The sequence below is a fragment of the Desmodus rotundus genome, chromosome 11, assembly GCF_022682495.2.
Source record: "Desmodus rotundus isolate HL8 chromosome 11, HLdesRot8A.1, whole genome shotgun sequence".
Lineage (NCBI taxonomy): Eukaryota > Metazoa > Chordata > Mammalia > Chiroptera > Phyllostomidae > Desmodus > Desmodus rotundus.
In genome coordinates this window covers 20,001,351-20,017,167 of record NC_071397.1, presented here as the reverse complement: position 1 = coordinate 20,017,167, position 15,817 = coordinate 20,001,351, and the positions used below count along the sequence as shown (strand labels likewise).

General features: G+C 34.6%; 1 protein-coding gene across 1 annotated transcript in view; it reads left to right on the top strand.

Annotated features, from left to right (window-relative positions):
- BMP5 (bone morphogenetic protein 5) overlaps nt 1–15,817 on the top strand; it is a 114,176-nt gene that overhangs the window by 63,844 nt on the left and 34,515 nt on the right. Inside the window, exon 3 of the mRNA XM_024557910.3 lies at nt 10,711–10,859. Coding sequence (XP_024413678.2) covers nt 10,711–10,859 — 149 coding nt within the window. The remainder of the gene's footprint in view (nt 1–10,710; nt 10,860–15,817) is intronic.

The window sequence follows — 15,817 nt, the reverse complement described above, 5'->3', positions numbered from 1 at the left end:
CAGGTGACTCAGCCCAGCTATAGCCCATATTTGGTGCCCTGTGACTGCTGGCTTTTCCCAAAACTAAAATCACCTTTGAAAAGGAAGAGATTTCAGACCATCGATGAAATTCAGGAAAATGCAACAGGGCAGCTGATGGCAGTTGGAAGAACTGTGTGAGGTCCCAAGGTGCCTGCTTTGAAGGGGTCTGAGACATCATTGTTCTATGTACAATGTTTCTTGTATCTTCAATAAATGTCTCTATGTTTCACATTACATGGTTGGATACCTTCTGGGCAGACCTCGTACACTGCTATTTTAAGAGCAGTAATTCTAAGGTAGAAAGTTCTGTGCTCCTTTATCAATTTTAATAATTACTAGCTATTTGTATGTGGGTGAGGTGGGTTTTTTTTAATCTTAATCCAGTAGTTCCATTTATAAAATGGGGATATTAATTTCTCTTAGAGACAGGGCCTGGCTTATTACATTATATTTAATACTAAATAATGATGGTATCTTTCAAAATAAAGTGACAAGAATTGCAAATAATATTTCAAATACATATTTCTGTGTCTGTTTTTCCCCTTGGACTATCAGCTGTTTAAAAAGAGGTAGTGTCTTAAATAATTTTATTATTTATTTTATCTCCAGCACTATAAATTTGTTTCATATGCTTTAAAGTTCTGAAATCATTATTAACCATGACTGGAGTACTACTTTCACTAACATATTCTAAAATGCTTGATTATTTTTGCTTGTGGTCATTCACACTTACATTTTTATGCATGTTGAATGTTGAATTTGCACATGATTATTTCACATACAAAGTTTTTTTTTTTTTTTCAAGAAGTGTTGTTATGTCAGATCTCTATTTTCTGGAATATATTTACTGATTTTTAAAAATCTATGTACAGACTTTTACATTGATCATGATTAAAAGTCTTAATTTTATGTAGGTCATTTTTCTGTCTTCTTAGGATATTGTTTGAATATCATCCATTGAACTAGCAACGCCTTTGAGCTGTTCTAAGTATGTGAACTGTATAATTTAAGACATGATAACAATGATGGGAATAGGGGTAATAGAGTCTATTCATAGTAATTTATAGATTTTTTCTGAATGAATCCATGTAGATTTTTACTAATAATACTTTTTGGGAATATTTATGGCTATTGATGCTTAGCTTTTCAGACTTCATAGTTTTGGGAAGTTGCATAAAATATGGGACAAATGTATATCTTGAAACTTTGGTATTTCTTCAATTATACCCATTTAAAAATATTGCTCTCATATTTTTTTTGTTAAAAGAACATTTATTTATTTATTTATCTACAACTACATCTACATGTTCTTTAGGTTGTTGGGTATAATTTGGCTAGGTCTTTATATACTTTAATTTTTAATTAAATTTATTGGCATGACATTGGTTAATAAGATCATATAGGTTTCTATTGTGCACACAATGCAATACACAGATCATGTACCATAGAAATGTACTCATCACGTATTTTCACGTGCTTAAATCTACTCTAACGTCTAAGGTTTTACGGATATTTTTCCTGAGTTTCTGAAAAATGATTTCTAAAATGTAAAGTACACACATATCTTCAGTTGGTGTTCTCTTGCTTTGTCGTTCCAAACTCTAGATGGCATAGATTAAGTAGATTCTATCCAATATACAAAATATTATTTTGAAAAATTAATTTTATAAATTCAATTTGGTATTAATTCAGGTCCACCAAGTTCACATTTTTACCCATTTGCTATTATGGCTTGTGGCTACATTATTATTTTCATCCTGCAGGGTTATGCCATACCTACTGTCTCCGGTGGTGTTTGTTTTTGCTAATGTGTCTGGGCTTTTTTGCTCCGATTATCTTTTTCAGTCTCTGAAACATACACGCTCACACATGCATAGCCTTCATTTCCATTTTACACAGAGTTGATCAGGTGAGAGATCTCTGGCAGACTATCTCCCTTTTCTTTGAAACAATCCCTCGTTCATTGCCAGACCTTCGTGAATCTGCAAGGTGAGAAAATGCAGTCTTCTGCCCGTCATGTTTATAGATCCAGGGTTCACGTTTGGCATTTTACTTTCTCTTCCAAAGGAAGATATTTAAGGGATAAAAATTATAGGAACAATACAAACTCCTCTTAGAATATTTCAGGTTTCCACGTAGGATTCCAGTGTCACCATAGGAAATGGTAATGCACAGCAATAAGCTCATAGGCTTTGGAAATCATACATGGGAAAACTGGTGTACATCTTGGAATCTCAGCTTATAAATCTGAAAAGAATAAAAACAAAAATAAGTGTTTCAGAACAATGAATGATATTTCTGGTCTTTGGGCAAGACTAATGTTTATCACAATGCAATGATCATAGTTCACACTTAATAGAAATATTAGTTAATATATAATATATTCCTCAGTGTAATAGGAACATTTATATCAGTAGGGTTTAGAGGGTTGTATACATAGGGTAAACATAAGTAGGTGGTTATTATAATAACAGTAGCTAACATTTGCTGACACCTACTTTTTTTTAAAGATGAAGTAAGCAAAATGATGCTTATAAAAATATATGTATGATGTTTGATTCATATAGAAGGAATTTCTATACTTTTACACATAGTAATAAAATTAACACCACCCAACCTAACAGCAATACTATTGGAGCTGTCTGTGAACTTGTCCCTGAAAACATGTTTTAGATAAAGTCAAACTCTTCTGTAAAATACAGTTGACATGGTATGGGGATTGGAAACTGCTTATTTATAATTTATTTTACAGAAATATCAGAGATGTAGAAAGGTAAGACAATTTATGTATAAATGTTTATCCCAATATTATTATTTACAATTGCATACATTGAGAAAACCAGTTTTAATCAGAAAAGAAAAAGTTACATTCCATTTCCTGAAAAATGGAAATGCTGTGCTTTATATCACAAGTAGAAATTGTGTATTAAATATATTTAGTAACTGCCTTGGCTGGTGTTGCTCAGAGGATTGAGCATCGGCTCAATGAACAGAAAAGTCACTGGTTCAATTCCCAGTCAGGGCATGTGCCTGTGTTGCAGGCCGGGTCCCAGTTGGGGGTGTGCAAGAGGCAACCAGTCAGTGTTTCTCTCACACGTGGATGTTTCTCTGCCTCTTTCTCCCTCCCTCCCCTCTCTCTAAAAAAGTGAATAATTAAAATCTTTGAAAAGATATTTAGTAACCTTGGAAAGTTCTCAGACTGTACTGTTCATGGACCTAAAGCAGGAAACTTAATTATACACATTATTTTATTAATTTTAAATAAATTCATGTGGAAAACAGAATGGAAAGAAGAATCAAGTGCTCATTGCTGGCTTGTGGGTAATTTTAAATTTTAATTTCTCCCCTTTCCTGTACTTTCCATTTTTTATAATAAACATTATCATTATAATCAGAAACATGCATTTTATTTGAGAGAAAAGATAATGAAACTTTATATCACAAATTTCTTTATAAATTAGCATTCGCACTTCCCCAGTTCAAGAGGTGAAAAATCAAAACAAAAAAACCCAAAAATTAAGATTTCAAAATAAATTGCTTGTTGTTTTTCTTAAGCTATGGAAGACATTTTTTCCCCCACAGAAAATGAAGATAAAAAAAATGCTGTTTTTTCTTTATTCTATGGAAATTTTTTCTGCCAGTTGGGAACGTTGACTTCAATTCTCTGAAAGAGAGGGGAAATAGGTGAAAAATACTTCATTTACATATCTCACATGATCAGAATGAACATTTAATTTGAAAAAGTAATTTTAAAATCTTATTGCTATTGATTACCTGTGGTTTCATTTATTTCTTAAATCAAGAAGTGAAAATGGAAGTAAGGAGAAGAAACCAGTAGTCCTGGCCATTTTCAAAGACAGGGTCACCTCTTAAAACATCTATCTCAAACTTGTGAATTTTATCTACTTAGTATTTTGAACTAAACTCAGAAACAATTGAAAAACCAGTGTGAACTGTACACTTTAATGCAGCGCATTGGACAGTGCATATTTGTGTGTGTGTGTTTATGTATAAATTTTGAGTCCTCACAATAATTCAAACTAATGTTTTTTAGGTATGTTTTATATTCAAGGCATGGATCTATTAATCATCTAGTCTATTTATACAATCAAATAAACAACAATTATGTCATCTCTTTACCTGCTTATTTATCTTAGTAAGGCTTAAAACTCTTAAAAGTATATATTTTATTTTACCATCTACCATAGCCCCCACGTATCCTTACTCATATTTAAATGTGTGTAATTTAAAGGAGTGTTCTGATATTTATCCAAATCTTTATTTTTCTTGGTCAAAAGTTAACACACTTTGCATCATTTCACTTATTTAATCTTTTCATAAAGGTTGACAGCCCCAAATTCTATATAGAAGGCAATGCTCTTCAGTCACACCTCATATATCTGGCGCTATTGGGAAATGAGGTTTCCACATGATTGAATTTTCCAGATAATTCAGCTGAGTTCGGCATGCTTTTGCTGAGTGCCTACCATGTGGCAAGTGCATGGGGCATAGGCCGAGTACGTAAGATCTCAAGAGCTCCTAGCCTGAGGGCTGGGGGCTGTGGTAGGCCTGCTGCGCACAGACTTTAATAACTATAATACAATGTGCTGAGAATTATGATGTAAGTATGCACTAAGTGTTGTGGAAACACACATGAAGGGAAAATTAATTCTCCATGTGGGAGGGTAAGGGACCTCAGGGGAAGCCACTGAGTGGGCTTCACCTTTGTTGGGTCTTTTGAGATGCGTGAGAACTGCTGAGAGAGAAAGAGAGAGGGAGAGAGAGAGAGAGAGAGAGTTGGTCCCTAGAAGAAATATTCCTCAGTGTTAAATTGTTTAAATTTATAAAGAAATTAAATAATGCACATAAAATGATCAATACCAGTAACACTACTACAATGAATAACAGCAAATACCTGCCCATTTAACGGGCACTTTCCATGTGTCTGGCACTGGGCTAAGTGCTTCACTTGAATTAATTTTTTCACAAGTATATGTATTTATATATTCCCCAAAGAAAATCTGCTATGTATAACTCAACCTTTTCCTAGTGCTCTGCTATGAATATAAATTTCTGTACTCCATTGTAAAAACATTTTAAGCTCGCTTGCTCGATGTCATTAGCCACCTTTACTACTTGGATATATTTAGCTGAGCTGTCATCATTCCAGTTCACAGTCAGCTGCATATTTACATCATCTCCCCACTCCTGCTTCTCTAAGATTTGTGATTCTTGTGTGGACTTACTTCAGACTGCGCATCGACAATTTCTTCTCAGGAGGATTTCATGGGCTCCGGAAGCAGTGTCCCAGAGCAGGACACGCAGACGGTGGATGCCGCTTTCTCTGACTCTACAGGACAGCACCCCAGGGCAGCTCGTGTTCCCTCAGCGTGCTGGGATCCTGCTCTATTTCAGTGGTTCTCAACGGGGGGAGCTGGCCCCCAGGAGACATTTAGCAATTTCTGGAGACATTTTTAGTTGTCGTAATTGCTGATTCTAACACTTTTAAGCTAAAGCTGCTCATGAGAGAAGCTTTTGACGTTATAGACTCCGGAGAAAGCCATTTATTAATCTGTATTCTCTTGAAAATGTGCTCTGTCATAAAGCTCTAATTGACTTCCTTAAGTGGTATGGTGGCATTTATGTTACAGACCCAGAGAAAGATGTATGCTTTTTCCTTGGGTGGCCATCATTACATTTTTACTAAATTTAATTAGCTTTTCAAAGATAAAAGGAGATGGAAGGAGGTGAAATACTTATGAGTAGAACTTTTGGGAATAGCGGAGATGTCACTGTGGGCTGTAAAGTTCATTTCTAACAAAAATGGAGTAATAGTACAATGTGTCCTCTAAAATTTGTCCATGTATCTTTCACACAATTTCCCAAAGAAAGTTTTTCTTGGCCAGGTGTACATAATGGCTTTACTTTTGAACTGTTTCTTCTCCTTCTCTCTTTCCCTCTCTGTATATACATATATATGTAATATATAATACATGTTTGTACATGTACATGTACATGTATTATTTATATATATATATATACACTTAAATGACATAAATGTGTTTTGGTAAGAAAATTACAATTATAGTAATTTTAATAGCATTTTTTATTTCTGTTCTTATCTCTGCCATAGACTTATGAGGTAGATATTATTTTAATGCTCATTTAAAGAAGAAAAATAGAAGCTCAGAAAAGTAACTTAATTATTTTTTCTAATAACAAGCAAAGACTAAGTATATAGCAAGTCATTGTTAAAATTAAACAGATACCAACTTCAACTGTAACTGTGATTCTTTGCTTTATAAAGGTAAACTTGTAATGAGACTCCGCAAGGATCTGAGTCCTATAACTTGTTCAAGCAATAAGATACCAATAAGAAATGTTTGCTAATCACATTTAGAAACAAGCAAGATCATTTATTTGCTACAAGTCTGTGATACAGAACCCTTGATAAAACTGATTTCAGCAGAAGATGAATGGGGTTCCATCCAAGGACACATCCAGTGCCTGTTAGTTTACCCAATTCCCCTGCTAAGAAATGATTTAACTTATGAAGATGTTTTACATGTGAACCCCAAGGATACTGTCATAGAACGGTACCAAAGCATACATGTATACTTATTTTGGAACCTTTAGTGTTGTCTATGAACATTTCTTCTTGTGTTCAAATAATGCTAGATGTTCTATTTTATAAATATGAATTTAAGTATGTCCTATAAATATCCTCATGTTTCTTGCATTAACTAAAATGTCTCTGCTTGGTTTTGTTTTCTCCTACCCTGAACTGCACAGTACTTCACTTCTTCGTATCTTAGCCAAGCTCACAGTTTGGAGGTTCTATGTGCAAATTTAAGGGGTTTGTAGGGGCATGCTCCCTCCAATCCTGTAGGCGAGAATCCTTTTTGGCCTCTTCCATCTTCTGGTAGTCACAGAAGTTCCTTGGCTTGTGTCAACATAGTTTCCATCTCTGCGTTGCTTTGATATGCTGTCATCCACTGTGTGCTTTTAGCACTGTGTCTCTTCTGCAGCTTCTTCTAAGGATAGCAGCCATGATGGATTAGAGCCCACCCTAATGACTTCATCATAACTTGATTACAACGGCAAAGACTCTGTTTCCAAATAAAATCTCATTCACAGGAACTAGGACTTCACATGTCTTTTTGAAGGACACAATACAACTCATACCAGGGAGCATGTCAGTTACTGTTACTTCAAAAGAAATAAAGCCATTGTGGATGAAAAGGAATATGGGATTTACTACATGATTTGATTTTCTACTGTTGTGGGGCCCAGTTAAACAATTTGTGGAAGACTGCTGCTTTTGCATGTGGTGGTGGTGTTAAGGTTTGGAGCACAAAATTATGTGCCTCATGAAAAGGGAATATTTGGATACAGAGACATGCACCGAGAAGGAAGATGATATGAACACAGGGAGAAGACAGCTAACTCTAAGCCAAGGAGAGAAGCCTGGAACACATTCTCTCACAGCCCTCACAGCAACCAACCACACTGATACCTTCAATGTGGACTTCTAGCCTCCAGACCGGAGATAATAAATTTCTGTTGTTTAAACCACCCAATCTGTGGAACTTTGTTAAGGCAGCCTTAGGAAAGTAATGAAATATTTGCTTATATACAGGGTTCGGCAGAAGTAACGCCTGCTTGAGTGTGGTTGGTAGGGTAATAACATGGGTGAAATAATTTATAGTTTTAATTTGAATATTTCACCTAAAATGTCATATGGTGTGCTTGAGTGTGATGTTGTTATTTTACAGAATTACATGCTTACAATTTTGTAATAAAAAATTTTGTAATAAAAACAGGGCATTATTTGTGCTGGACCCTGTACATCCATGTAAATGGACTTTTTTATTGGCTAGAATGTAGATTTTAATTTTAGTTGCATTATTATAATTGTATAAAATATAAGAAAGTATATTATGGATTTAATTCTGCTATAAATGAATACATTTTTCTACATATATTTTCTCTCTACTGTATTCCTTTTAAATGCATTAATATTTTAGATTTTTTAATACAGGAGAATTCATAAAAATTTCTTTTTAATACAAGAAAATTTGTAGACATTTCTTTTAAAATGTCTGGTAAAAATGGTAAGACAGGGCAACTTTAACAAGTTTATTTTATATTGTTTTTAGGAATTATTTACTCTATTCTACCATTTCCGGTGAGATGAGTGCTATTTCTTAGCAGAGTAATTTCATACTTCAAAAAAAAAATCTACAGAATGGGTGGGGATTTTTTTAAGTTGCTAAATGAATGAAAATTATGGAATTATTACCATTGTAACTCTTTCTAATATATTTGATTTTCCCCAAACATATTCTCTTGTCTGTAGATAATTCAGAAGGGCTTCTTATATAAGAGAGGTGAAATTAAAGAATACTTATTATCAAAAGTAAAATTTTAAAAAAGTAAAAATAAAGTAGGTTTGCTCAAGAATAGGAAACTATAAAGCTTATGAAAGCAATTGAACCTTCACAACTTTTCAGAGGTGAACTAAAAATACATGAATTTTTCAAGCATACTCTTTGCCTAGCTTTACCTCCCAATGAATTGGGATTTATATTACTAAAATTCAGATATTTGCAGTTTGCTTGAATACTTTGGTTGATGCTTTTTCAATATATATATCTATCGAAACTAGAACCATTTTTCCTATAGACACACTTGGCAGTTTTGAGATTTGGACATGGGTTCTTTGGGGATTTTTTTTTCTAGAAAAATAGAACATTTTAAAATCATAGAGAATCCCATCTTAATAATACCTACAGATATTTGTTGAAACTGTTGTTAAAATTTACATTTGTTCTTTGTTTTTTAGGGGTTTACTTTTTCATGCCAAGGGATGTTATTATAAGTTTTACAGGATTTATTAGAACATTTTTACCATGCTTCAGTCGAAAGCAGGCTTGAAAGCAGGATAGCACTTTGGTATTTCCTAAGATGCAAGATGACTCCTTCTTTTGTTTATGAGATAAAGTTAATTGTCTCAAAGATATTTACTAAATATCTCAAAATTATAAGGATAGCCTTCGGTTGGAGCTTGTTTATTTGGTGGGTTTTCGAAGTTAGAAGGAAGAGGGAGAATTTGGCATTCCACCCTACTGTGAATATCATGGGTTTAAAAAATTCGATGGGGACTCTGAAACTTTTCATTGCTTTGTGGTATATGATTGTCCTATGTCTGCAGTACTCAAATTGAATCATGTGTTAGACATAAAAAAAGTGTCTGCAACCTTCCTTTGGTAAACACTGTGATTAAAAATTGCGAAGGAAAATGAAAGTTGCATAGTTTGAAGTAGGTTAGCCGAACAGTTTAATTGATCATAATCCGTTTATTTTACCTTCTCTAGGTTAATGGAGGAATGGCACAAATCTAGTTGAAATAAAGAAAGGAAGATGTGGCTTCTAAAATACTGTGAACATTTTCGCTTCTGTTAAAAAGTTTAATTTTTAATTATAGAACATTTTATCTAAAAAATTAACATATGTGCATGATTTGATTTCATGATTCACAATTCGCTTTCTACATTTCATCAGCCACCTTTGAAATGACTTCTGTAATGCAGATAGATGGCAAACACAGGGAAACAGTATTTAACACAGCTTATTAGAACATAGTTCTGAGTTTCCTCATACGTATAATAAGCTCTTTAACAGATTCAGCAGAGTATAAAAGGTCATAAAATGCATAATAGTGTATTTCTGTTTTGCTTTGAAGGTCTTCCAATGTTTTACCATTAACCTATATGAGCCTCGGTTTCATCAGCCTAAAAGAGCTGTTGTAAAGATTTAAGTGTCAGAAATATGTGACATTTAGCTCAGAGGCTGCCTGTAGTAAGTAAGAATATAATAAAATAATTCATCAAAATTCAACAAGCATTCGTACATTTGTAAACATAATGCTGAAGTTAAGGGATAAATGCTAATATCAATAACATTATGGAGATTTTTCTTAAACATACAAGTTCATATTCATAGCTATTACTGTCCCCGGGGGACTTCTGCATGCAGAATATGTTAAAGCAAGTTGGGGTAGATTTTTTTTACTGAATCCATGAAATTTATCGCTTAATCAAATAATGCAGTCTCTGACCCTCTCTTAAACCTTTGGTATCCATAAAATAATTTATACATAAAAATGGAAAATGAAGTAAAAATTTAAAATATGTACAACAAAATGGAAAAATATATAATGAAAATTGACACAAATGGAAAACTATCTCTGTGGTCTATCCCTTTGAGAATCCACATTCATCCAAACCACAGAAACTACTTTCACTTCCATCTCTACAGGCAGTTTAATCCTTGCCTGTGAACTTGCTAGTGAGGAGAGCTACTTACAGATAGTGGTTTCAGGGAACATTGATTATTGGGGACCAAATCGAGCTCACTAAATCAGTTTGTAAAGGCCAGCGTAGAGCAGGAAAATGAAAATTGCTTTCAGATATTACTAATCTGTACCAGGTTTGGGGTTAGGAGTCTAGCAATAAAAAAGTTTCTGTATCTTATTACTCATCATTTGAGTCACTTGTTTCCCTTGTTCTTTAATTAACTCCTGTTATTTTACAAAGTGACTTTGTAATGTTTTCACTTAAGAATAGGAAGTGATGGTTTTCGTTCAAACCTTTAACTTTTTTTTATTGTTGCCCTTTTTCTCCTTAGGGATGCAGATCTGTTTTTGTTAGACACAAGAAAGGCCCAAGCTTTAGATGTGGGCTGGCTTGTCTTTGACATCACGGTGACCAGCAACCACTGGGTGATTAATCCACAGAACAATTTGGGCTTACAGCTCTGTGCAGAAACAGGAGATGGTAAGCACTGACTTTCATGTACTTTGCGGCTCTGGTTTTGACACATTGAGAGTTACAGGGTTTTTTTGTTGTTCTTGTTCAATTTAACCAATAGGTTTTATACTTACAATGTGCAAGGTGGTGTATTCCGTAAGATAGTGTACTGTATTAATTAGTTAATTGGTTTATGAACACATTTACTCAACACACATTTATTGTCAAGCTCTGTGGCCGGGGCAGAGAGGCAAAGAAAAAGTAGGTACTGTTCCTGCTCTCAAGGAGTTTTTAATCTTGTATTGAAAACATATATGCAAATAAGGAGAAATAATTAATATAATAATATCAAAAGAAAACTATACGCAAAGTGCTGTGAGGTGATGATAACAAAATTATATAACTTGTAAACATGAATTGAATTATATGTTAAGTAAGAATGAATATCACTGTGTAAATTATATCTCAAAATCTGCTAAAATAACAAAGGAATATATATTTTCAAAGGTGCTAGGGAAACAGACAAAAGAGCTCCTAATAATAACAGAAGGTAGAAGGGAGGTTGGGGATTCAACAGAGTCACAAAATAAACCCACAGAAAATAATACCGAGTTAGCTCTTAACATATTATAATATTTGGTCAAAGACAGCAGCTCCAGAATCATTTATGGGAGGGGTCTGTAGGAAATCTTCATTTGTAAGAAACCCCAGAAGTTACTCTTATGCTCACAAGTATTCATTGAGCAACTATGTGCTCTGTGCCTGGCCAGATGCTAGAGGTGAAACGGTGAGCCAATGCAGAGATGGCTTCCTGAGGCTTGAAGAGGCACAAGGTAGTAACCACATATTAATACTGTTGAACGTGTGTCACTGCACAACGAGTAGAGTCGGGTAGACTTATGAGTATTGAACAGTGAGAGAATTCAAGCTATAATCTTGACTTCTAAAGGTTGGGAACATGTGATTAGGGAAGAAGGGTAGCCATTTCAGGGAGATGGAAAAGCATTTGCAGGCTGTGGTGAAGCGGGTCCCGGCACATTGGACTAGGGCGCCAGGGAAGCCCTGGCCAGCTCATTCAGAGTATCGTTGGTCTTTGATCGCTCAAAGAGTCACAATTTTTAAGATTCAAATCTGGACTTCCAGGTTATTTAAAATTGTATTCGTCATGGTAGAAGTCTAGAACATAATTTATTTAATGATTTATTAGCTTGATTAGTATTTTTTTAAGTAGTAGAAATGTCCCAAGTAGGCCTACATTGTGTTCTTGCCCCATACCCTGCAAATGTTAGGGTCAGGCCTAGGGAGGGTTATGGGTTGGCCAAAAAGCCCACTTAGTTTTCTCTGTGAAATAAAATATACATTTTTCATTTTCACCAATAACTGTATTAATTTGGATATTTGAGTACACTGGCTATCTCCCACATGTATTACATTGATTGTTTTCAGTAAATGTCTTGATTTGATTGCTATCAACTTCAACTGCTCTACCTGACTGGGGAGCAACATCCAGTGAGACATCTCCAGCGCGAAACTTCCAAAACCACTTCTGACATGTTCCATCAGTGACACCACCTTCTCCACACACTGCACAACTCTTTTTGTGTGTCAGTTGTGTTTTTACCTTTCTTGACATAATGAAGCACAATGTGCCAAAAATGTTGCATATTTTCTTTCATCTTCAATATTAAAATGGCTATACAAAATCTACCAATTTTGCAAAGTGAAATAGCAAATGATTTCACTTAGCATAAGTGAAATAAGCCAGGCAGTGAAAGACAAATATCATCTGATATCTCCTATAAGTGGAACCTAATCAACAAAACAAACAAGCGAGCAGAATAGAACCAGAGACATGGAAATAAAGAGCAAACTGACAGTGACCAGAGGGGTGGGGGTAGGGAGATAACAGGGGAGAGAAGGGGAAAGGAAGACTTATACTCAAGTCAAGGAACATGTATAAAGGACCCATGGACAAAGACAACGGGGGAGGATTGTTTGTGGGAGGTGGGTGGGTAGGGCCAGGGAGAGTAATGGGGGAAAAATGGGGACAACTGTATTTGAACAATAAAAAAGTTAAAAAGGAAAAGGAAAAAATGCACGCTGATATGACAGCTGTCATATACAATTTAACAAAATTGTTTTGAATAAACTTAAAGGCAACTAAGCACTCCTTTCCCTAAGAGCCATCTTGGGGGAAAAAACCAATGAACTTTTTGACCAACTGATAGTTTTCAAAGGGATAATAATTAGAGAACACACCTCATTAAATTTTACTGCTTTTAGTTTTTCACAGGATCAGGCAATAAGCACCTTAATCGTAGAATCTGTCTCACTCCTTTCTCCTTGCCTTATTTACTGAACTACAGCTAAGCCTAAGATGTATCTGTCTTTGATCTCTTTTAAGGGGTTCATTATTGTAAGCAATAGGACTTCATGTGCTATTGTCTTACTTATAAGTAAATTCACACCCTGAGAATAATAACATAACCAATGTGGTCACTCCAAGGTTTTGTATAAGGAATCACAGGTCGACAGCCATAAATTAAGTATATTCCAGAGTTAGGGTAGTGAAGGTTTCATGGGCCTCAGATCTTGACTGAAAAAAGAATGTTTTTGCTGAAAGTGTTATAGACAAGTTTCACGCCCTCCCCCAATCCAGACTTTCCATAGATTTTAATTACTATGCTGAATTTTTAATAAACTGTATATATTTTGAATGATAGGTTATTTTTTAGTTGTGGCTTTGAGATTAGTGTTAAGGATTTTCAGAATTCAAGTGTTATAAATGTGGACTGAGAAAAGCCCATATTTAAATAATCTTTCCAAAATCCTTACAATGTTAAGCTACTGTACATTTATGGTGAGAAGTGGGACTGGGAATTTGGCAGTGTCAGGGTGAGCCAGTCGTTTCTTCCCTGGTATGTGGCCCAAACACCAAAACAATTAAATTAGTGGAATGTGCTTCTCCCAGTCTTCTCCTTGGGGATGTGCTCGAAATGTCGACCTAAACAACTCAAGAGATCTATGAAACATGATCAGCCTGTTGCCTTTTAATTCTGTCCCCCACCTACTTGAAAATTCTGAAATTTCTCTTTTGTTTTTTCACTCCTCTTCTATTGGTTCTTTTTCCTTTGCTATCTATATAATTTCAATTTATCTTCTTCTCAATTTATCTTCTTCTCTACCAGAAGTATTTCATATTTTTAGTTTCCCTCCCCTCTGGATTTATTGCTCTTATATTTTAAGCATAAATTTACTTTAAATTGCTGTTGTATTACTTATGGTTTTAAGGCCCCCAAATAAACTAACATTTCATATCTTTCAAAGGTTTCCAAATTCCTCATTTAAGAGTTAGGTTTATACAGAAGAGTTAGGACATATACAGAACTTTGTTGCTCTTCTTTGTCTCTTTAATACAGTCTACTATAAAATATTAAATGGTTAAATGTGCTAGACAAGTTGGCTTTTTGCATTTAAGCAATACTTAAAACAGGTTTGAACCAGAGGTAGAGCATACATGGCCTTAGCAAAGCAAGTGACCTTCTCAGTGCCTTAATTTTGTTAATGGCAACCTCATGGAGAATATACATGTGATGTTTCTCTATAAATATGGATAACCAGATGCTCCATTCATTACTACTGCTGATGTTCTTAACATAATATTGTGCTATTGCTTCAAACGGGGCAGACATACCATCTTTTATTTGAAATAATGGATTCTAAATATGTTTACTTCTTAGCAAAAGTCACTGGAAGTTATAAAAGAATGATACTCAGCAAAGTCTGCTTTCAAATTCATTTGTTGACTATTTTTCATTTATTTGTTTGTTCAACATAAAATTGTTGATTGCCTGTGTATGCAAGACAAAAGTTAAAGGTCAATATAACTTGGGAGACACAGACATATGTAGTTAATCTTGGAAAGAATAAGGTACCATAAATGCTAAAAAATAGTGGTAAAATCAAGACACTAGAAGAAAACAGAAAGGACCATGGTTCAGGTGGCATTTAAACTAGGTAAGCTGGGTAAGATTTCCAGAAATGGAGTGAAAGAGGCGGGAGTTGTGGCAGTACATGGAGTGATGGTGAGGCCGGGAGGAGAGAAATCATTCCTGGATCAGGAAACAATGTGAGTAAATAGATCGAATGGGAAAAAGTCAATAGTCCAGAGTTAGCTAGAACCACTTTCATGCGTAAAATATGATTGCAGATGCTATTAGGAAAGTGATTTGGAGGCCAATCATGGAAGGCACATTAAATTTAACTTATGTATAATATATTCTTGTAGCTTGCTCGCACTTCATAAAAGAATGAGTCTTGCTGCTTTAATCAATCACAGCAACACCATCGTGATTACATGTTGGAATGAATATCAGTTTCATGAGGTCATGGGATGTGTATTTCTTGTTCACAATTACACCCTCAGTGCTTAGTACAATGCAGATTGTAGGTATTAAAAACACGTCTTGAATGATCATTGAATGAGCTTGTGATTTAAAAGGCTCTTTCAAACCACCTGACACTGAACATGTTACTCTTAAAAAGACATTCCATACTGTAAATTTTGGGTGATTATTAGCCAAACCAGTTTGGTGTAACACAGGAGAAGAATTTTGTACCGCAAACCACAGTACAGTAGTTAAAATAGTTTCAATCATAAGGTGAGGAGAAATTCACTGATGAATATTATTAAATTTTACTTATCTTTCTTCTGCAAAGAAAAAAATTGCAGAGGCCTAAATGTATTTTGGAAATCAAAAGACTGTTGAAATCAAAAGTAGCATTATGATTTCTCAGAGGACCTGTGGAAAATATGTTAGTTTGTGAAATGTTCTTTTTAGAAATCTGACAAATGAACTGCCATGGATTTGGCAGGAGAGTTTGAGAATATTCTACTGATATATTTTTTCATACAGAGTAGATTATCCTCTGAGTTTCATAGGTCTGTTTCAGCAAAATAAAGCGATCATAGGAGCAAGTAAACA